Genomic DNA, 22,807 nt, shown 5'->3' on the forward strand with positions numbered 1-22,807 from the left:
AATCCCCTTTGTAGAATGGTCTCCGGGGCTTTTCCTCTTATCATGTGTAAAGAGGTACTCCCTTCACTACCTGCTCCTATCCTTTCTGGACGCCATTGTGCTCACATGTGTACACACATACACACACACATATACAAACACAAATATGCATGCTGGTGGCTAACTGAGTATCTAATTCCAGGGAACACATTTTTGGGGAATTGATGATTTCGTGTGTAATGTTAAAAAAGGTAGGGCCATGGCAAAACATTGGAGGAAATAAGCTAAAATGTTCGATTACTTATAATTTGTTCTAATCTCCAATTTTCCCTTTTTCTATGAAACATTCAAAAGTTCCCTTGGCTCTAGCTCTGTTTCAGTCAGTTTAACCCTGTCTGCATCTAGAAAAACAATCCACTGTTCTCCACTATTTCCGTAATGCAGTGAACAACCTACTTTGTTTTGTCTGTTGTAAATATTCCTTTTTTCTTCAGTAGGGCTTTTATAAGACCAACTGTCTTTCTCTTGTTATTAATTATCCTTTTGCTTTTTTAGCTGAGAAGGAAGCAAGCCTGAAGAACAATGGCAACAGTGCAGACCTCACTGCCTTCCTCACTCTCTTGGCAAAGCAGGTGAGAGTAGGCTGCTCTCTTGACGGATGCCAGGGAAGCCCAAGACCTACATTTCACAGAAGCTTAGTCCTCCAGGACTAAGTCAACAGTCAATTCTAAATTTGGGGATTTTATTTTCCGTAGCATCTATAATATCAGTCTTTTTTTTCCTTCCTAATTTGATAATATTGGTCATTTGCTTCCTCCCACCACCACTTTGTCTCACTAGTTTTTTTTTTTTTCTTTGAGACAGAGTCTCATTTTGTCATCACAGCTCACAGCAACCTCAAACTCGTGGGCTTAAGTGATTCTCTTGCCTCAGCCTCCCAAGTAGCTGGGACTACAAATGCCTGCCTTAACACCCAGCTATTTTTTTGTTGTAATTGTCATTGCTTTTATAGCTGGCCCAGGCCAGGTTCAAACTCCCCAGCCTCCATGTATGTGGCCAGCGCTGTAACCACGGAGCTATGGGTGCTGCCCCGTCTCACTAGTTTTACTGCTTAGTGTCCATCATTTGTTTGAGAACCAACTTTGGGTTTTTTTGATGTTCCTTGGTTTTCTTGTGTATTCTATTCCATTAATATCTGTTTATATTTTAATCATTTTATTTTACTTTATTTGAGAATAACTTGATGGCTTTTTTAATTTATTAAAATGGACAAGTAGATTATCAAAATGTTAGTCTTTCTTCTTTTTTAATACATTGATTTTAAGTAAAAAAATTTACTTCTAAACAAAGCCTTCGCTGAATCTCACATATTTTGTGTCATTTTTTGTACTAATTTAGTTTCTATCATTTCTAATTTGACTTCTTTGACCTATTGGTTATTTGGTAGTATATTGTGTAATTTGCAAATATTAGAGAATTTTCCCCTTATCTCTCTGAAATGTATATTCCCTAGTTTAATTCCACTGCATTTTAAAAGCATATTCTATGTACTTTTTTCCTTTTTTTTCCTAAGGAAGGTTATTTATTTATTGAACACCTAACTCATGCAAGTACTGTGCTAAGTAAGTTCTTTGCATATGTTTTCACATTTAACACTCACGAAAATTTAGTGAGAAATAAGTTCAGTCACTTTCTAAGGAGAGTGAGACATTCATGGCACTTCAATTCAAAAGCAAAAGCATTATTTTTTTAATTGAATATGTAGGAAGGAGCAGGTCCTACTCTCTCCCCATTCCCCTTTACTTTGCTGGGCATCAATTCCAAGACTCTCTCCTCCTGGATTCTGGGATAGGTGGCTATGTCCCTGGATTTAGTCATGAGACATACACGGATACACAAATAATTCATGTGTTCACAAATGGAAATATTCTAGACGTGCCATGGAAAGAAGCAAATACGGCCACAGATTCTCTTCCTACATACCTAGCCTCCTTAAAGATATCCTATATTTTTTCAGAAGCTTGATTCAGATCCAGCAAATAGCCTGTTTTAATGTATATGGTAGGTACATCTGAAAAGAATGTATATTTTGCAGTGTTTGACGTTGATAATCAGATTTCAGTTGTTAATGACATTGTTAAAATACCTTGTTATTTTTATATATGTTGGGGGTTGGTTAAAAGTTGTGTTGATATCTAGAACTGTGAAATCATCTTGATGAATTGATACTTTTAATTATGAAATATTCCTCTGTCTCTCTAATAACATTTCTTGATTTAAATTCTTCTGTTTTAGGTATTACTATACTACACCGATGTTCTGTCTTTTCCTTTTAGTGTTTGCAGTGTGTATCTATTTCTGTTTCAGGTTTTGTTTAAAAGATATATCTTTATATTTTAGATATGTCTTTTGTAACTATTGTATAGTTGTGTATTACTTTATTTATCTAATCAATAATTTGTATTGAAAAAGTCTATTTACATTTGAAGTAATCAAGTCATGAATTTTGGTTTAAAGCAATAATTTAACAGACCCTTTGCCATCTAACCCCCTGTGTTTGTGTACAAATGATTCAAGACACAGCTTCATTTTGTTGAGGATGTACCTTTTTCTGTTTGCTCCTGCACACTTTCAGGGGCCTGCTCCTACCCCAGCTCCTAGCTGGCCAGTGCAGCAGTGGGCACGGTGGCACTACTGAAAATCCCAGGCAGCATCTTAGATTCTTACCTCTTTAAATTCTTACTTACTATTCCTGCGTGGCTTTTAAGACTTTGTCCTCTGTAGTGTCCTCTATATAGAGGGGAAGGACAGCAGAACAGTCAACCCACTTTCCTGCAGTTCTCTCTTCATGGCCACTGAATTCCTGGCTGCCTCTGTCCCCAGAAGGCCACCTTTCGTGTCTTTAGCTCCCTGGGAATTTCAGAGGCTCTGAGCATTGCTTCCTCCTCAGCCTCTCTGCCTTCCTCCTCAGCCTCACTGCAGCTTACACTTCAGAGGGAAAAATTGGGAGAATGCTGCTTTCATTTCTGTCTTGTTCTTTTCTCTCTGGAATTTTGATCCCTCACGTGTAGGCTACCTGAGTTGCATTTTCATTCCTTTCAAAAAGTTTTTATCAATCTCTTAAAGTTCTTCTCAAAGACAGATTTGGTCAAATAAAAGCCACTCTGTCAAAACTGGAAGTAGAACTTCCCAAATGTTGTGATATTGCTATTAATATTTATGAAAAAATATCATTTCTATAACTGTCCCCTATCAGAGATCTCTTATTAATTTGTGTACTTCCAAAGTCTCCAGCCATGTCCTACTACTAATTAGAGCACCAAGTTTAAAAAATAGTATATGAGAATCTTGGAAATGATCTGCACTGCTGAAAGATTGAGAAATTTTGATTGAGAAAATTTGGAATATCACATCATGTTCCAGCATTTCCTTAATATTAATTTTATACCTAACCTAAAATCTAATTATAAAAATATGCATACCATGGCACTTACCTATAATTTCAGCCCCAAATATTCACTATGTCTTTAAATTATATCTTGTTTTTCCTTCATCATCCCAACTCTTGCCTGGCCTTTATTTTGCCCGTGACGAAAATCTGGTAGAACCCAGGTTATGAATGGCCCCTGGAACTGTTCTATTCTTCACAGCCTCTCCACTGCTCTCTCTCAGGACACACTGGATGCCAGTCTGCAGAGTTTCCAGCAGGAGAGGCTTTCTGAGATCACGGACCTGAAGGACCAACTGGTGGCTGCTCAGCACAGCCAGACCAAAGCCATCGAGGAGCGCCATGCTGCCCTGCTGGAGCGCTGGGGACAGCTGCTGGGAGCCTCTGCAGCCCACAGACGGGAATTGCTAGAGAAGCAGATGCCACTACAGAAAGTAATAGAGAAAGGAAAAATGAAAGAAAGAACAAAGAAAAATCGATGGGGTGTGATTTGACCTCTGTTACCTGTATATTGCCATGGAATTCAAAAATAGATACTGGAACCCTGTTAGGATAATATACAGACATTTTAATACATTGAAAGGGGTCAAGAGGATGTTCCTACTGAGCAAAAGTAGTTCATTTTTTTTAAGTTAATAGGAAGATTCATTTTTCTTAGATTGATCTAAGTTATCTAATTGATTGATCTAAGTTATCTTAGTTATCTAATTTATCTTAGTTATCTAATTGACTTGCGATAGAACCCAGGCAATTACAGGGGAAGAAGTAGGTGAGACAAGAGGATGGAAGGTCTTTGTATGTGATAGAATTAAGACTGGCTGGCAGGCAATGTTGTCCCTTATGCTATTCTCTAACTCAAGTAGATGAAGCACTGGACAAATAAGCAGAAAGCATATTTTCAACTTGTGTTGACCTTTCCCAGGTGGAGACCTATGTCTGTCTTAACATATCTCTGAACCTTGATTCCCCCATGTGGGAAATAGGGTAATATACCACCCTCTCTTGGCTTTTTGTGTTATTACTATTTAAAAACACAGAGGGTCTAAAATGCAGTATAAGCCACTAAGTTTCCTATAGATACAGTAAATGAAATACTATTCTCAGTGTGTCTGCCAAGGCATTGGATGTTGACCATAAAAGATATCAATAACAAATGAAAATCAGTATGATCAGCTGAGGATTGGGAACTTGGGGCCTTGAGACCATATGTGGCCTTCCAGATCCTTGAATACAGCCTTTGTCTGAATCCAAATTTTACAGAACAAGTCCTTTGATTACAATGGGCGTGGCAAAGAAAGGTGAAGCTTTTCTTGCTTCCTTTGGTGCTTAAAAAAAAAAAAGAACAATCTTGAAATCAGAACTGGAAACAAGAGAGATAGTTAAAGAAATTAGGAAATAAATACATGAATAAAAATCAGGCAGTCTAGATTCTTAGTTAATTTGTACTTTATTGAAAAATACATGGCCTACAGAAACAAATCTTAAGTAAAAACTGAATCAATTAAATGAGCAGCTTTATGCTTATATATGCATTCCACATAGGAAGCTACTTTGTATTCTTACTGTATTTTTCTTGATTTTCTAACCATAAGAGGCTTTGTTATTTTGTTTTCTGATTTTAAAATAGTTCTAAAATATTCACTCAATCCATGACGTTATAAAAATAATATGAAGTACTTCATAGGTTTTTGTGTCTATCCTGTGTAAGGGCCATGTTAATTTTCTCTGTAGTAATCTGTCTTAGCATACAGATTGCTCAAATGCAAGTGGGGTAAGATGTAATAGCATAATGCCTTTGCAATCCCACCTCCTCTTTCTCTTTAATACTCTTCGTGTGAAGAGAAAACTCATTTCATATTTGCTCAAGACAAATCCTTTTAGAAGTAAAATTTGCTGACCCCAAATCGCTGATACATCTTAAGTTTAAAACTTTCTGATCACTGTCTTTTTTTTTTTTTTTAAGAGACAGAGTCTCACTTTGTTGCCCTCGGTAGAGTGCCTTGGCATCACAGCTCACAGCAACCTCCAGCTCTTGGGTTTAGGTGATTCTCTTGCCTCAGCCTCCTGAGTAGCTGGGATTACAGGCGCCTGCCAAACACCCGGCTATTTTTTTTTGTTGCAATTTGGCCGGGGCCAGGTTCGAACCCGCCACCCTCGGTATATGGGGCTGGCACCCTACTCACTGAGCCACAGGCGCTGCCCCGATCACTGGCTTGTTGGAACAGCTCATGCTAGTTTTCTCATTCAGTAACACAGACAGTTTAGTGTTATTCAGAGCAGGTGGGCAACTGCAGGGAGTAATGCACGGATACACAGATTGCTGCTCAGGATGCAGGTGAGCGGGCAGGACACAGGTGTAAGCACTGGTCTGAAAGTGTCAGACATGAGATGGCATGCCTGAGCAAGGTTTAGAAAAAAGACAGGGCAATGACTGAGTATATTCTAGGAGAGGTCAGCAGGATGTGGCCTGCAGGAGCTCAGAGGACATGGATAAATGATAAAACAGATTTGCCCAGTTGTTTATTCAATCATCTTTCCATTAATTCATTTAACTTCAATTTTTGTGTGTTTATTATGTATCAGGTAGAATTGGAGCACAGACTTCAGAATAAGCAATCATATCATTGAAAACTACCCCTGCCACTCTTAGAATCTGAGAGCTGCAGTCACATTAGAAGTCATTCAGCCTCCTCCTTTGTAAATAATGGAAGCCCTGACCAACTTCACACAGTGAGAAAATGCCAGGCCCAGGGTTTGTGCCTGTAACTCACGTCTGTTCATCTGATCACATGGTATCAGCATCAGTTCTGCCCCTTAGATTGCTGACCCTTCAAATATGTGAAGACAGTGTTATTTGTAATCTCAGTCTTTTTTGCTGAGAGGCTTTATTGGGAAAGACAGACATATCATTTTCTCTGCAGGCCGAGGAGCTATTCATGGAATTTGCACACAAAGCCTCAGCTTTCAACAACTGGTGTGAGAATGCTGAAGAGGACGTCTCAGAACCCGTACACTGTGTCTCCCTGAATGGGATCCGGCAGCTGCAGAAGGACCACAAGGACTTCTTGGCCTCCTTGGCTGGGGCTCAAGCAGATTTCAACTATTTACTGGAGCTTGACCAGCAGATTAAGGCCTTAAATGTGCCCTCCAGCCCTTATACCTGGTTGACAGTGGAAGTACTAGAAAGAATCTGGAAGCACCTGCATGACATCATTAAGGTAACTCAGGGCACAGCAGAAACTTCCTTTGTCTGAAGTAAGCATAACCACTGAATTTATTATCTAAATTGGGAGACTTTGAGAAAGAAAGAAATGCCATTAGTTATACTGGGTCAACAGTCATGAACTAAGACCATATAACAAAAATGGGAAAGATGTTTTAAACAGGTATACACTGATCCCCACAGTGTGAACAGTCTCATGGTTGTGAGCATTGGAGAATGATTCAAGGTGGTGAACAGAAGTTCCAAGAGATAGTTCTAGTGATGACTTGTGACAAGTTCATGAGGCTTGTATAGATATTCCTCCCCATCCAAGGCACCTCAAAAATTGTCCTTTGATGTGTTTATTTGTAATTTTCTTCTATCTATAATGATATTTATTATTGAAACTATAAAACATTTAAAACGTTTAACAGACAAATTTCATTATAACATTACTATTTTTTTTAATTTTTTTATTAAATCATAACTGTATACAATGATATGATTATGGGGCATCATACACTCACTTCATAAACCATTTGACACATTTTTATCACAGTGGTTAACATAGCCTTTCCGGCGTTATCTCAGTTACTGTGCCAAAACATTTACAAAAAAAAAAAAAAAAAAGAAAAAAAACATTACTATTTTTTAATGGCAACTCTTGCTACTTCCTTTCCCATTAAGGCTGTTTTTATGTTTATTTAAATTAAATTTATCCCTCATTTGCTTGTTACTGGGCTTTGTTTGAGACTCCTGAAAATACTTAGGGAAGTGCCAGGAGCTAGCCTCACATTTTGGAGCTATGAAGGGATGGGCTGCAAGAAATACGAGCACATAGGGATTACCTGTAGAAGATACGTTAGACCTGGAGAAGGAAGACATGCAGCTAAGTCTACCAACAATTCTTTTATGGCAAATAGAAAGCCTTCAACATGAACCCTGTCACGTGCATTGGGGTTTTAGGAACGGGAGCAGGAGCTGCAAAAGGAAGAGGCAAGACAGGTCAAGAACTTTGAGATGTGTCAAGAGTTTGAGCAGAATGCCAGCGCCTTCCTGCAGTGGATCGAGGAGACCAGGTGGGATATGCAACCTCCAAACCTGTGGGCTCTATGCCACATTCACTGTTTACTATAGGGATAAGGGGGTCGCTACAAAAGTTTTGAAACAGAATGTGTTATGGTCCATTATTTCACTTCCAAGAAACACAGTCAACAGCATCCTTTCTGATTGGCCTGTGCGAGTTTCTACTTGCTTGGCTCATTGATGATCCTGGAAGGACTTCATTTGTTTCTATCTGTGCAGATTTTATGTTTCTTGATTTTTGTGTATCTCAAAACTTAAGAAACAACCCATGTATATCTGACTGAAGGGGAGAAGACACGTTCATACAGCATATACACTGTTCTAAAAGCAGTCTATCTTGCCTGTGCTTTATATTTGGAATTGACTGTTGTCTGAATCAGTCTGTGCAAAATTGAGAAATAAGATTTTCATCCTTCAACTCATTATGTACCCTTCTCTATTCTCTTCTTGATCTTCTCATCTTTCTTCCTGTTGCTTGTAATTTCAGTCCAAAATAATAAAAATCCCTCATGTTTGCCTGGCACATTGCACTTTACAAAGTACTTCCATATCCATTCCCTCACTTAACTTTCTGAGCCACCTTGACAAGTGCATGGAGCAGATCTTATTACCTGTAATTCCAAGTATGGAAAGAAGTTCAAGTAGATAAAATGACTTCTCAAGGTCACATATGTATTTACCGGCACAACTAGAAGCAGAGCCTACTGTGGACACTTGATGTGAAGCTATTATGTTGCCAGCCTACTAAAGCTGTAATGAGAATTGAAGGAGATTAATTATTTTTATTGAAAGAAAAATGCACTTGACCAGGCTTAAAAAAAAAAAGAAAAAAGAAATGTTCTGTACATGAAGGTAACATTTGTCACATCTTCTGGGGTAAGCAGCCTGGAACAGAGGAGACTTAGAGGGTGCAATGTTTTAGAATAAGTGATCAAAGCTGGTAAACTGTGTATAATAGGTGGGTCAGAATTCTGGTATTCTGAGGGTAAGAGTGATGGTCAGACAATCCTTGATTTATGCTGTTTCTACATAATAACAAGGATAAATCACACAAGGAACAAAAAGAAACCCTGTATAGTGTCTTAAAAACATCTTTTAAAAGGCAGAGAAAACACAGTGCACCCTCCTCCGCCTCTCCTTGAGGTTCCTTTTTCATGCCCTGATGGCGTGTGCCCCTCACAGAGCATGTGCCTGACACCTGTGCTCTTTGTCTGAGGTGAGGAGCTTCAGGGGAGGCTCTGAGCTTCCCAGGGTGGGACGGGCTTTGGTGAAAGTGGGTGGTTAGATTCGCATTTTGTAGTGACAAGGATTTGAATGTTTCATAAATCTGAATAAATAAGAAAATTTGAACTATTGCATGTTAATATATGATTTCCCTTTTCTGTCTTCCGATTCCCGTTCCGGACCTCCACGTCCAGGGCTTACTTTCTGGATGGGTCAGTATTTTATATTATGCTGTCTATGTTGTTGTATTATTCTTAAAGAATCAATGAAGACTGTCTTAGTGCTGAGGGCTGTTCATCCCATTACAATATCATGGTGTTTATTTTTTTATTTAATTTTTAATTAAAATCATAATGGTATACATTTATAGGGTACAATGTTATGATTTGATATACAATGTGGAATGCTTAAACTGATTAACATAACCATCACCTTACTTATTTTTTATGGTAAGATATTTAAAATTCACTCTTAGTTATGTTGAAATATACCCTTGCATTCTGCACATTAGGTGAGTATTATAATGGTATTTAAATACAATGTGGGGTGAGAAGGTGAAGCTCATGCTTCATACTTCATTCTGCACCTGCTCCTCAGTAGGCTGACTGTTGGCCTACATTGTGTTAGTGCATCCTTGAGAATAAGAACTAGGAGGGACATGGGGGACTCTTCTCCCAGAGACAGAAGAAGTAGGGAAACCTTCCCTTCTCATTAATCTGGCAAGGCTGCCAACAGACAGAAGGGTTTGGCTGTGGAAATTTAACTTTGTGGAGGCCGGGCATGGTGGCTCACACCTGTAATCCTAACACTCTGGGAGGCCGAGGTGGGTGGATTGCCTGACCTCATGAGTTCAAGACCAGCCTGAACAGGAGCAAGACCTTGTCTCTAAAAATAGCTGGGCATTGTGGTGGGTGCCTGTAGTCCCAGCTACTTGGGAGGCTGAGGCAAGAGGAACACATGAGCCCAAGAATTTGAGGTTGCTGTGAGCTATGATGCCACAGCACTCTGCTGAGGGTGACAAAGTGAGACTCTATCTCAAAAAAAAAAGAAAGAAAGAAAAGAAAAAGAAAGAAAGGAAAGAAAAAAAAGAAATTTAACTTTGTGGAACTTCATTGCATGGAGGCCATATAGCTTGGGAGAAAAAGCAGCAGAAAAGCTGAGCAGTCATGAGTTGATAAGTCTGTGTTAAATACTGACCTCTGATATTATGAGTAATGTTTCCTTTTTGTTCTTAACTAGATCTTTGCTCAAAGAAACAGGAACTCTGGAATCCCAGTTGGAAGCAAATAAAGTAAGGAATGTTTATTCATTAGCTGAAGATATTGCCAGAATTATAAAGAGTACAAGAATTTAAAAAAAAAAAATCACAACTCTGGTGATACTTTCAAGTACAAATCACCTAATGTCAAAAAGCCAAGTGTGTGATCCTAGTCCTGCCACCAATTTGAATTTTAGCCACCGGCCACCAACTCAAGAAGATGGGCCTCCATTTACTTATATCTCTGAACTTCAATTTCTGCATCTGTACAAAGGAGTTAATAGCTACACCTTAGAGTTACCACAATAATTAAGGAAAGAAACAAATTTAAAAGTTCCTATCCTACAACCTGCAACATTGGCAATTTCTGTTATTATCTGATGTGGTAAGATGACGCAGTTGAATCTAGAGAATTTCTGACAATTGAGTGAAGCAATGGTCTAGAACAATGTTCCTCAACTTTATTTTTATTATTCCTCCTCCAGGAGAAAAAATAAAACAATTAAATCTAATATCTCCCTAGCTAAAGCAAGTACATGTTAAAGATTACAATGTCAGATAGATTTGACCTTTGGAGGGCCACAAACTTGTAATTTCTAAGGTTGTTTTCACTGCATCCCACTGTCATCAGAACCAATTTGCCCCTCCTTTCCTTGGGGAACAATATAGTCTCAAGGAAAAAACATGGTTAAGATACAGAAACTTGGGGTATTCTGTACCCAGATGACTGGAGTGGCCCGTCCACATCAGCCCAAGCTGATAAAGGAGGCCTAGAACTGAACACTGGGGAGCTTCAGGGAGCCTAAGAACTCACCAGGGTTAGTGGTGCAGACAAGTTCCAGTGCAGACAAGGCCCAGCGCAGATCAGTGGCGCCCATAATGTGTGGATCCTGTGAATTCTACTGTTTTATATTAGCAATATAAATACAACTGCTAACTCGTAGATTTCTATACTACTGAATACTTAAATGACAGGAATAATCTCACAGAAACTTCCCACTGTTTCATAAATGAGGACTTCTAGAAGTAAAGGGGTTTTCTGAGCAGTTCATTTTTCACAGAGGACCAGAAGATCCCTAGAAATAATTGCAAAGGTGCAATTAAGGGAAATTCGAATTCATCAGCATCCTCTATATTCCCACCCACCTCAAAGTTTGGAGCTGGTGGCCTTGGTGACTAGTTGCCTTTTCTGACTTTTTTCCAGCGAAAGCAGAAGGAGATCCAGGCGATGAAGCGTCAACTGACCAAGATCGAGGACCTGGGGGACAACTTGGAAGAGGCTCTGGTTCTCGACCTCAAGTACAGCACCATTGGACTGGCCCAGCAGTGGGACCAGCTCCACGAGCTGGGGACGCGGATGCAGCGCAACCTGGAGCAGCAGATCCAGGCCAAGTACTGGGGGCTGTGGGCAGGCGGGAGGGCACAGGTGGCAGTAGGTATTGGGGCTTAACTGAGGGCTAGGATGTGCACTGCTAGACAGAAGAACTGCTCCAGAGATATGCACCCACCTTCTCTCAAACCACTGCTCTCTTTGTATTGCCCCCCAAAATGACTATTTCTCTTTAGACTGACTTCCATCACAAAATAAAAGGGTGCCTCATGGCCCTGTGTCTACCCTGTCTGGGCAACAACTGACTCTTGTATCCAATTTCTTAGAGTCTCTTACCCACCTTACATGATCTCAGAAAGAAAAAAAAAAATTCCCCTTTATAAAACTTTACCTTAAATGTAATATCCAGAATCCAAGAAACATTTAAAATGTGGCCAAATAGAGTAGAAAAGTAGACACTAGTCTTTCTAAAAAAAAATCAGTTATATCAATGCAGCTTTAGGTCTCAATAACTTTTTGGCAACATTTTAATCCAGCTCAGGGACTGGCACCGTTTTTCTTGTAAAGGTCCTGATAATACATAGTTTAGACTTTATGAGTCATATAGCTTCTGTTGTAACTTTTCAACTTTGCTATTTTAATGAAAAGACAGCTGTAGATAATTCAGAAATTGATAAGCGTGACTGTGTTCAAGTAAAACTTTATTTATGGACCCTGAAATTTGAATTTCATGTTTCATAAAATGTATTCTTTTTATTTTATTCAACCATATGATAATGTAAAAAAAATAACAAAAACCCCGCTCTTGGTTCATGCCTGCATAAAAGCAGGTGGCAGGCTATATTTGGCCCATGGGCCATAGTTTGCCAATCCCTGAACTAGGTTATTCAATTAGCAAGTTGTCCATTACAATACCTCTTTCTCTCATGTGGCATGGCCTCTCCTATCCTGTTGTTTATATACAGGGGTTAATTCATGCTCTTCCTTTCAGGGACACCATAGGTGTGAGTGAAGAGACCCTAAAGGAGTTTAGCACAGTCTATAAGTGAGTATGATTTACCGCTGTTTCTGTTCACCAGACCCCTCAGAATGAGTCTACAAATAGCTACTATTCTTCCCACTCCATGTGGTTTGGTGGGATCTTAAATGAAGCCCTGGATATGCTAATTCGTTTCAGTCATGGATTTAAATACAATATTCCTGTGAAAGTTTTGCTCTTAAAAAATACATTCCTACGCTTGGGGGGCGGAGCAAGATGGCAGCCGAGTAACAGCTTCCTTGCATCTGGGCACCGTGAGTCTGGGGAGATAGGACTCCAGGCATCTCTGGCTGGTGGGAACTGCCTATCATCACTCCTATGAAGATACAGGGAGTCAGCGAGAGACTTCTGGACCCCAAGAGGAGGACTAAAAACAGTGGAAAACCGGCAAGTGGTCGCGTGTGTTCAATCCATCTAAACCCGCCCACAACTGTAAGTTCAGTAGCAGCGAGACTGCAAACCAGAAAGGCCTTACCTGTGAACTATTTTGATGTCCTTGGACTTGGCACTGAGTTGAACTGCCTTGGGGAAGGCCTGAGCGGGAGTGCGGAGAACTTTGGCCGTTGTCTAGGGCCCCAGTCAGAGCCGCTGAGCCAGACGGAACTAATAGTGTTTGGCGGTGGGTCACCCGGATCCATTGTCAGTGATCTGCCCCGGCAAGCTCCGCCCTCAGGGTTGCAGAGCTACTAACGGGTGGGAGCTGGTAACCCAGCAACCAAGTAGCCTAAGGGTGGGGTTTGAGCCGCCTTGCAGCCCTAACCCTCAGGGGCAGAGTGAGACCGGTTTTGGCACACTGAGTAAGTGGATAGCCACTTCAGCAGCGATTCCAGTGAGAAAGCTGGGAAAGCTTCTGCTCAGCAAGTTTACAAGTTCAAAGTGCCTTTTAAGTAGGCTAAAGAGAGATTTAGGGTGTCTACCTGCTGGGGTTTGAGAAATCAGCAGCCTCCAGTCGTATCAGAACTGTGACTAACATCTCACACCCCAGAAGACCACGTGTTGCCCAGACAATATTCAATAACATATACAAACTGCTTTGTTTTTGGTTCTGTATTTTTTTCTTTTTTTTTTTTGTTTGGTTGTTTTTTTTGTTTCTTTATTTTGACGTTGCTGATGTTCTTTTGTTTTTTTAATTTCAATCTTTTCCACACAGATCCCTTTTCCTTTCTCAATTTTCCTAGTTTAATTATAATTTCCCATTGCTGCCTTTTTTAATAACTTCAACTTCATTTTTGCTAGTGTTTCTACCGATATAATTTGGTTTTTCACCCAATTTTATCCCCGTAAAGTTTTCTGTTTGCTTCTTTTGGTTTGATTTATAGCATTTTTGTCTTTCCTCTCTACTTGGTGGAGGTGGGGTACTATGTCGGATCAGGTTAGCAAAGAGCTGCTGACCTCAAGGGAACCACGCAACTGGGCACCCCCAGAAGGTGGGGTTTTTTAAGGTTGTGTCAAAGTACCCTACTGTACACCTATATTGCCCTGTCTTCCTCTTTCTGTGCCTCTCTTCTTTTTGTCAATATTCCTTATACCCACCCCCTCTCCTCTCTCTATCTTTCTTTTTTTCTTATCACTCGGTCCTCCTTTCTTTCATCCCCTTTTTTTGCTCTTCAACCTTCTCACCCTTCTGGTCCTGTAACCCTTAGTCCACAGGCACAAGAACTTAAAGAGCAAGAGGAAGTGAAAGGAAAATTAGGGCAAGGAAACAGATAAAAGAAACCACTCATGAGGAAGAATCAGCAGAAAACTCCAGGCAACATGAAGAACCAGTCTAGAACAACCCCACCAAGGGACCATGAGGTAGCTACTGCAGATGATTCCACCAGTATAGAAATGTTAGGAATGACAGAAAGGGAATTTAGAATACACATGTTGAAAACAATGAAAGAAATGATGGAAACAATGAAGGAAATTGCTAATAAAGTGGAAAATAACCAAAAGGAAATCCAAAAACAGAATCAAATAAGAGATGAACGATATGAAGAATATAAAAAGGATATAGCAGACCTGAAGGAACTGAAACAGTCAATTAGGGAACTTAAAGATACAATGGAAAGTATCAGCAACAGGTTAGACCATGCAGAAGAAAGAATTTCAGAGGTAGAAGACAAAGTTCTTGAGATAACTCAGACAGTAAAAGAGGCAGAAAAGAAGAGAGAGAAAGCAGAACGTTCACTGTCAGAATTATGGGACTTTATGAAACGTTCCAACATACGAGTTATAGGAATTCCAGAAGGGGAAGAAGAATGCCCCAGAGGAATGGAAGCCATACTAGAGAATATTATAAAAGAAAATTTCCCAAACATCACCAAAGATTCTGACACACTGCTTTCAGAGGGATATCGGACCCCTGGTCGCCTCAACTCTAACCGAGCTTCTCCAAGACACATTGTGATGAACCTGTCCAAAGTCAAGACAAAAGAAAAGATTCTGCAAGCTGCCAGGAGTAAGCGCCAGTTGACCTACAGGGGCAAATCCATCAGAGTTACCGCAGACTTCTCTAACGAAACTTTCCAAGCAAGAAGACAATGGTCATCTACCTTTAATCTACTTAAACAGAACAATTTTCAGCCCAGAATTCTGTACCCTGCTAAGCTAAGCTTCAAAATTGACGGAGAAATCAAATCATTTACAGATATACAAACATTGAGGAAATTCGCCACAACAAGACCAGCTCTACAGGAAATACTTCAACCTGTTCTGCACACTGACCACCACAATGGATCAGCAGCAAAGTAAGAACTCAGAAATCAAAGGACAGAACCTAACCTCCACACTGATGCAAAAGACAAAACTAAGCAATGGACTCTCACAAAATAAGACGAATAGAATACTACCACACTTATCAATTATCTCAATAAATGTTAATGGCCTGAATTCCCCACTGAAGAGGCATAGATTGGCTGACTGGATTAAAAAACACAAGCCATCCATTTGCTGTCTGCAAGAAACACACCTGGCTTCAAAAGACAAATTAAAGCTCCGAGTCAAGGGTTGGAAGACAATTTTTCAGGCAAATGGAATTCAGAAGAAAGGAGGAGTTGCAATCTTATTTTCAGATACATGTGGATTTAAAGCAACTAAAGTCAAAAAAGACAAAGATGGTCACTTTATATTGGTCAAGGGAAAACTACAACAAGAAGACATTTCAATTCTAAATATTTATGCACCCAATTTAAATGCTCCCAGATTCTTGAAGCAGACCTTACTCAGTCTGAGCAATATGATATCTGATAATACCATCATAACAGGGGACTTTAACACACCTCTTACAGAGCTGGACAGATCCTCTAAACAGAAATTGAACAAAGATGTAAGAGATTTAAATGAGACCCTAGAACAACTATGCTTGATAGACGCATATAGAACACTCCACCCCAAAGATAAAGAATATACATTCTTCTCATCACCCCATGGAACATTCTCCAAAATTGATCATATCCTGGGACACAAAACAAATATCAACAGAATCAAAAGAATTGAAATTTAACCTTGTATCTTTTCAGACCATAAGGCACTAAAGGTGGAACTCAACTCTAACAAAAATGCTCAAGCCCACCCAAAGGCATGGAAATTAAACAATCTTCTGTTGAATAACAGATGGGTGAAGGAAGAAATAAAACAGGAAATCATTAACTTCCTTGAGCATAACAACAATGAAGACACAAGCTAACAAAACCTGTGGGATACTGCAAAAGCAGTTTTGAGAGGAAAATTCATTGCTTTAGATGCCTTCATTCAAAAAACAGAAAGAGAGCACATCAATAATCTCACAAGAGATCTTATGGAATTGGAAAAAGAAGAACAATCTAAGCCTAAACTCAGTAGAAGAAAAGAAATATCCAAAATCAAATCAGAGATCAATGAAATTGAAAATAAAAGAATCATTCAGAAAATTAATGAAACAAGGAGTTGGTTTTTTGAAAAAATAAATAAAATAGATAAACCATTGGCCAGACTAACGAGAAATAGAAAAGTAAAATCTCTAATAACCTCAATCAGAAACGATAAAGGGGAAATAACAACTGATCCCACAGAGATACAAGAGATCATCTCTGAATACTACCAGAAACTCTATGCCCAGAAATTTGACAATGTGAAGGAAATGGATCAATATTTGGAATCACACCCTCTCCCTAGACTTAGCCAGGATGAAATAGACCTTCTGAACAGACCAATTTCAAGCACTGAGATCAAAGAAACAATAAAAAAGCTTCCAACCAAAAAATGCCCTGGTCCAGATGGCTTCACTCCAGAATTCTATCAAACCTTCAAAGAAGAGCTTATTCCTGTACTGCAGAAATTATTCCAAAAAACTGAGGAAGAAGGAATCTTCCCCAACACATTCTATGAAGCAAACATCACCCTGATACCAAAACCAGGAAAAGACCCAAACAAAAAGGAGAATTTCAGACCAATCTCACTCATGAACATAGACGCAAAAATTCTCAACAAAATCCTAGCCAATAGATTACAGCTTATCATAAAAAAAGTCATTCATCATGATCAAGTAGGCTTCATCCCAGGGATGCAAGGCTGGTTTAACATACGCAAGTCTATAAATGTTATCCACCATATTAACAGAGGCAAAAATAAAGATCACATGATCCTCTCAATAGATGCAGAAAAAGCATTTGATAAAATCCAGCATCCTTTTCTAATTAGAACTCTGAAGAGTATAGGCATAGGTGGCACATTTCTAAAACTGATTGAAGCTATCTATGACAAACCCACAGCCAATATTTTACTGAATGGAGTAAAACTGAAAGCTTTTCCTCTTAGAACTGGAACCAGACAAGGTTGTCCGCTGTCACCTTTACTATTCAATGTAGTGCTGGAAGTTCTAGCCAATACAATTAGGCAAGACAAGGAAATAAAGGGAATCCAAATGGGAGCAGAGGAGGTCAAACTCTCCCTCTTTGCTGACGACATGATCTTATACTTAGAGAACCCCAAAGACTCAACCACAAGACTCCTAGAAGTCATCAAAAAATACAGCAATGTTTCAGGATATAAAATCAATGTCCACAAGTCAGTAGCCTTTGTATACACCAATAACAGTCAAGATGAGAAACTAATTAAGGACACAACTCCCTTCACCATAGTTTCAAAGAAAATGAAATACCTAGGAATATACCTAACAAAGGAGGTGAAGGACCTCTATAAAGAAAACTATGAAATCCTCAGAAAGGAAATAGCAGAGGATATTAACAAATGGAAGAACATACCATGCTCATGGATGGGAAGAATCAACATTGTTAAAATGTCTATACTTCCCAAAGCTATCTACCTATTCAATGCCATTCCTATCAAGGTACCTACATCGTACTTTCAAGATTTGGAAAAAATGATTCTGCGTTTTGTATGGAACCGGAAAAAATCCCGTATAGCTAAGGCAGTTCTTAGTAACAAAAATAAAGCTGGGGGCATCAGCATACCAGATTTTAGTCTGTACTACAAAGCCATAGTGGTCAAGACAGCATGGTACTGGCACAAAAACAGAGACATAGACGCTTGGAATCGAATTGAACACCAAGAAATGAAACTAACATCTTACAACCACCTAATCTTTGATAAACCAAACAAGAACTTACCTTGGGGGAAAGACTCCCTATTCAATAAATGGTGTTGGGAGAACTGGATGTCTACATGTAAAAGACTGAAACTTGACCCACACCTTTCCCCACTCACAAAAATTGATTCAAGATGGATAAAGGACTTAAATTTAAGGCATGAAACAATAAAAATCCTCAAAGAAAGCATAGGAAAAACACTGGAAGATATTGGCCTGGGGGAAGACTTCATGAAGAAGACTGCCATGGCAATTGCAACAACAACAAAAATAAACAAATGGGACTTCACCTAACTGAAAAGCTTCTGTACAGCTAAGGACACAATAACCAAAGCAAAGAGACAACCTACACAATGGGAAAGGATATTTGCATATTTTCAATCAGACAAAAGCTTGATAATCAGGATCTATAGAGAACTCAAATTAATCCACATGAAAAAAGCCAACAATCCCTTATATCAATGGGCAAGAGACATGAATAGAACTTTCTCTAAAGACGACAGACGAATGGCTAACAAACACATGAAAAAATGTTCATCATCTCTATCTATTAGAGAAATGCAAATCAAAACAACCCTGAGATATCATCTAACCCCAGTGATAATGGCCCACATCACAAAATCTCAAAACTGCAGATGCTGGCGTGGATGTGGAGAGAAGGGAACACTTTTACACTGCTGGTGGGACTGCAAACTAGTACAACCTTTCTAGAAAGAAGTATGGAGAAACCTCAAAGCACTCAAGCTAGACCTCCCATTCGATCCTGCAATCCCATTACTGGGCATCTACCCAGAAGGAAAAAAATCCTTTTATCATAAGGACACTTGTACTAGACTGTTTATTGCAGCTCAATTTACCATTGCCAAAATGTGGAAACAGCCTAAATGCCCACCAACCCAGGAATGGATTAACAAGCTGTGGTATATGTATACCATGGAATACTATTCAGCTATTAAAAAAAATGGAGACTTTACATCCTTCGTATTGACCTGGATGGAAGTGGAAGACATTATTCTTAGTAAAGCATCACAAAAATGGAGAAGCATGAATCCTATGTACTCAATCTTGATATGAGGACAATTAATGACAATTAAGTTTATGGGGGGGGGAAGCAGAAAGAGGGATGGAGGGAGGAGGGTGGGGCCTTAGTGTGTGTCACACTTTATGGGGGCAAGACATGATTGCAAGAGGGACTTTACCTAACAATTGCAATCAGTGTAACTGGCTTATTGTACCCTCAATGAATCCCCAACAATAAAAAAAAAAAAAAAAAAAAAAATACATTCCTACGCTTGATGACTGTAGCTCAGTGGTTTTGGCGCCAGCCACATGCACCAGGGCTGGCAGGTTCGAGCCTGGCCCAGGCCTGCTAACCAACAATAACAACTACAATAAAAAAAAAAAAAATAGCCAGGCGTTGCTGCAGGCGCCTGTAGACCCAGCTACTTGGGAGGCTGAAGCAAGAGGATTGCTTAAGCCCAAGAGTTTGAGGTTGCTGTGAGCTGTGATGCCACAGCACTCTACCGAGGGTGACATAATGAGACTCTGTCTCAAAAAAAAATAAAATAAAATATATATATATATATATATTTACATTCCTAGGCTGGGCGAGATGGCTCACACCTGTAATCCTAGCATTCTGGAAGGCTGAGGGTGGATTGCCTGAGCTTGCAAGTTCGAGACCAGCCTGAGCAAGAGTGAGACCCCTGTCTCTAAAAAAAAAAAAAAAAAAAAAAAAATAGTTGGGTGTTGTCGTGGGTGCCTGTAGTCCCAGCTACTTGGGAGGCTGAGGCAAGAGGATCACTTGAACCCAAGAGTTTGAGGTTTCTGTGAGCTATGATGCGATGGCACTCTACCGAGGTTGACAAAGTGAAACTGTCTTGAAAAAAAAAAAAACATTCCTTTCATTCTCAATATTTTATTCTTTTACCTCTATCCATTTGTTTAAAAAGTAAAAAAAAAAAAAATGTGAGAGACCCCGCTAGGCTCTCTGCTCAGTTCTCTGACAGCTTTACGAGATGTTAATAAAGCTCCCGCTGATGCAGCAAAACATGCTCCTTTCTGCTCCATTTTGCTTCTCTATTGAGCTTGATATAATGTTTACATTTTTTAGGCACTTTGATGATAATTTGACAGGGCGCTTGACTCACAAAGAATTCCGGTCCTGCCTGCGAGGACTTAACTACTACCTGCCCATGGTGGAGGAGGATGAACCTGAGCCCAAGTTCCAAAAGTTCCTGAATGCTGTGGACCCAGGGAGGTAGGAGGGACACCCAGAGTCAAACTACAGGAGGGACTGGGGCTTGTTGGGAGATGTACGGAGAGAAAAATGATCCATATAACATGAAATTCAGTCATCTGAGGACAGGAAGATACAGGAACGACGGTGATGTGGGCAACGCTTGGTGCACTTTCCAGATTAACTCAGAAGTAAACAGCATTGACTTCAACACAGGCACTAGTTCTGCAGTTTGCTCAATTCATTATCTGTGTTTGATCCCTAAATTTCCAGTTGCTTTAAGGGTGAGACTTGAGAAAAGAATCCTTTATAGGAGGTGTTAAGAAGACGTGGATGATTCAGAGGGCAGCAGAGGGGTGGGTGGAGGTTGTGTGCTTTCCAGGGTGTGGTAGATTAATAGAGATTTCAAGTTGCTGAAAATAGAGGTTTAGTCAAGGGACTAAAGTCTTTCTAATACCAAGGGCTAAAGCAGATCAGAAATTATTTGAGGTACCTGGAGGGTGGTGCTGATGGGAAATTCCAAAACCCTGTGAAGAGTCAGGCTGAATGAATGGGCCGAGAGTCAGAAGCTTAGTAAACATTGATCATTTATCTGTAAAAGGATGAGGAGAGGGTCAAATGGGGACTATCACCCAGAGTCTCAGCTAGGTGGAAGAGGCACTGGAGAGTCAGGCCTCCCTCTGTCCCTGACACAGTGGGTAGAATATGGAGGGCCCCTTCCTCCTGCTGTGACCCAAGAGGGCATAGCAACTGGTCCTTTTCCCCCACAGGAAGGGTTATGTCACACTGGAGGACTACACCTCCTTCCTGATTGACAAGGAGTCAGAGAACATCAAGTCCAGCGATGACGTAGAGAGTGCTTTCCAAGCCCTGGCGGAGGGCAAGGCCTACATTACCAAAGAGGACATGAAGCAGGTCAGATTCTGGTCACCTTCCCCAACAGGCCTCCTCACAATCTGCATCTTATGATCACCTGGTCTGCATCTGATGACCCCCATCTTATGACCACCCATTCCTTTCCTTCCAGTGTGCAGAATGTCATTTGCATTGATCATCATTTCATTTCTTTTGGACCCAGCTCAAAAGTCCTGCAGTGGCTCTCTACTGCACATCAGTCCATCCAAAATCTGCAACTCAGTATTCAGGACTCGTTCTCATTCCTTCTATTCAGTAAGCCAAATGCATGGAATGAGACGTGCAGAATGGTCAAGGGGAGTGGGCTTTTTTCATTAGTAAAGAGTTAAGTTGATGGTTTGGTCCTGCTCATTAGAAATTATGATTTAGGAGAAAGATATGGATTTGGAGCAGGGTTTGCTGCTTCTGCCAAAGTCTCCCCACCTCCTGCATTTATGGCATAGGGGAAGCCCCAAGGGACCAGCTGTTTTGAATCCCTGTCCCTGTATCTTTCTTTTTCTATGCTTTTCAGGCCCTTACCCCAGAGCAAGTGTCATTCTGTACCATACACATGCAGCAGTACATGGACCCACGGGGCCGCAGCCATCCTGCTGGCTATGACTACGTTGGCTTCACCAGTTCCTACTTTGGCAATGGATCAGCAGCTCCCATGGATGATAGAAAATCTTAGTGTGGTGGGAGGTCCCAGGAGGTGAAAGGGATGGGCAAATGTGGAGGATGAAGAAATAGTTGTGTGTGTGTGTGTGTGTGTGTGTGTGTTTATTACATTTATTGCAGTACCTGAAGAACCTCTAACTGGGTGGTGAAGGAGGCTAGAAGGGGTTAAGAGCTGTAGGACAGGAGGCTATGGATTTTCTTAGTATATAAGTAGCAGCTGTGGAAGGGTACCAAGGTCTCTATTTTTTTTATTTTCTGTGTTTGGCATATCTTTATCATTTTGTTTTGTTATGATTATAAAATAAAGTATTTCTTATTTGAAAAACAGTATTTTTTAAATAGGACAAAGTTAAATGTATTTCTGAGAATTGTATCATCATCTGGAGAGGGGAGCTGATCACACTGTAAAGAAGAGTCATGACAGAATAGGTACATAACATCCAAGGTCATCTACACGTAATTTCTTTTTAGTTTTAAGACATGTTTCAGTTCTTACATTTGAAAATAAAGATATTTCATATTCCCCAGAATATCAGTATTTTAGCCTGTAAAATGAAACCCCACGGAGATCAGCATAACACTTGTTTTCTTCCCAATCTGTCTCTTTTACTTACATCACCATCATAGCCAATGTTACTACTCTCAGAATGGCAAAATCCTAACACAGCTGGGCCCCTTCTTGTCCTCCAAGCCCCTGTGTTTCCTCTTTTTAAAATTTCAAAAGATTAAGGGCATACAAATGTTTTTGTTACATGGATACCTTTTATAATGTTTGAGTCAGGGATTTTAGTGTGCCTGAACTTCCTCTTAAATTTTACTGTGATATAAAGAATATTTACTTGGATTTATTTCTATTAGAGT

General features: G+C 39.9%; 1 protein-coding gene across 1 annotated transcript in view; it reads left to right on the plus strand.

Moving 5' to 3' along the window:
- Nucleotides 1-22,194, plus strand: part of SPTA1 (spectrin alpha, erythrocytic 1) — an 89,878-nt gene extending 67,684 nt beyond the window's left edge. Inside the window, exons 42-52 of the mRNA XM_053607951.1 lie at nucleotides 535-611; nucleotides 3,652-3,861; nucleotides 6,349-6,645; nucleotides 7,596-7,708; nucleotides 9,134-9,151; nucleotides 10,179-10,230; nucleotides 11,402-11,589; nucleotides 12,519-12,572; nucleotides 20,249-20,395; nucleotides 21,145-21,289; nucleotides 21,801-22,194. Of these exons, the coding sequence (XP_053463926.1) occupies nucleotides 535-611; nucleotides 3,652-3,861; nucleotides 6,349-6,645; nucleotides 7,596-7,708; nucleotides 9,134-9,151; nucleotides 10,179-10,230; nucleotides 11,402-11,589; nucleotides 12,519-12,572; nucleotides 20,249-20,395; nucleotides 21,145-21,289; nucleotides 21,801-21,959 (1,460 nt within the window). The 3' untranslated portion in view covers nucleotides 21,960-22,194. The remainder of the gene's footprint in view (nucleotides 1-534; nucleotides 612-3,651; nucleotides 3,862-6,348; nucleotides 6,646-7,595; nucleotides 7,709-9,133; nucleotides 9,152-10,178; nucleotides 10,231-11,401; nucleotides 11,590-12,518; nucleotides 12,573-20,248; nucleotides 20,396-21,144; nucleotides 21,290-21,800) is intronic.
- Nucleotides 22,195-22,807: the final 613 nt, after the last annotated feature.

The sequence above is a fragment of the Nycticebus coucang genome, chromosome 10 (genome assembly GCF_027406575.1).
Source record: "Nycticebus coucang isolate mNycCou1 chromosome 10, mNycCou1.pri, whole genome shotgun sequence".
In the NCBI taxonomy this organism is placed as follows: domain Eukaryota; kingdom Metazoa; phylum Chordata; class Mammalia; order Primates; family Lorisidae; genus Nycticebus; species Nycticebus coucang.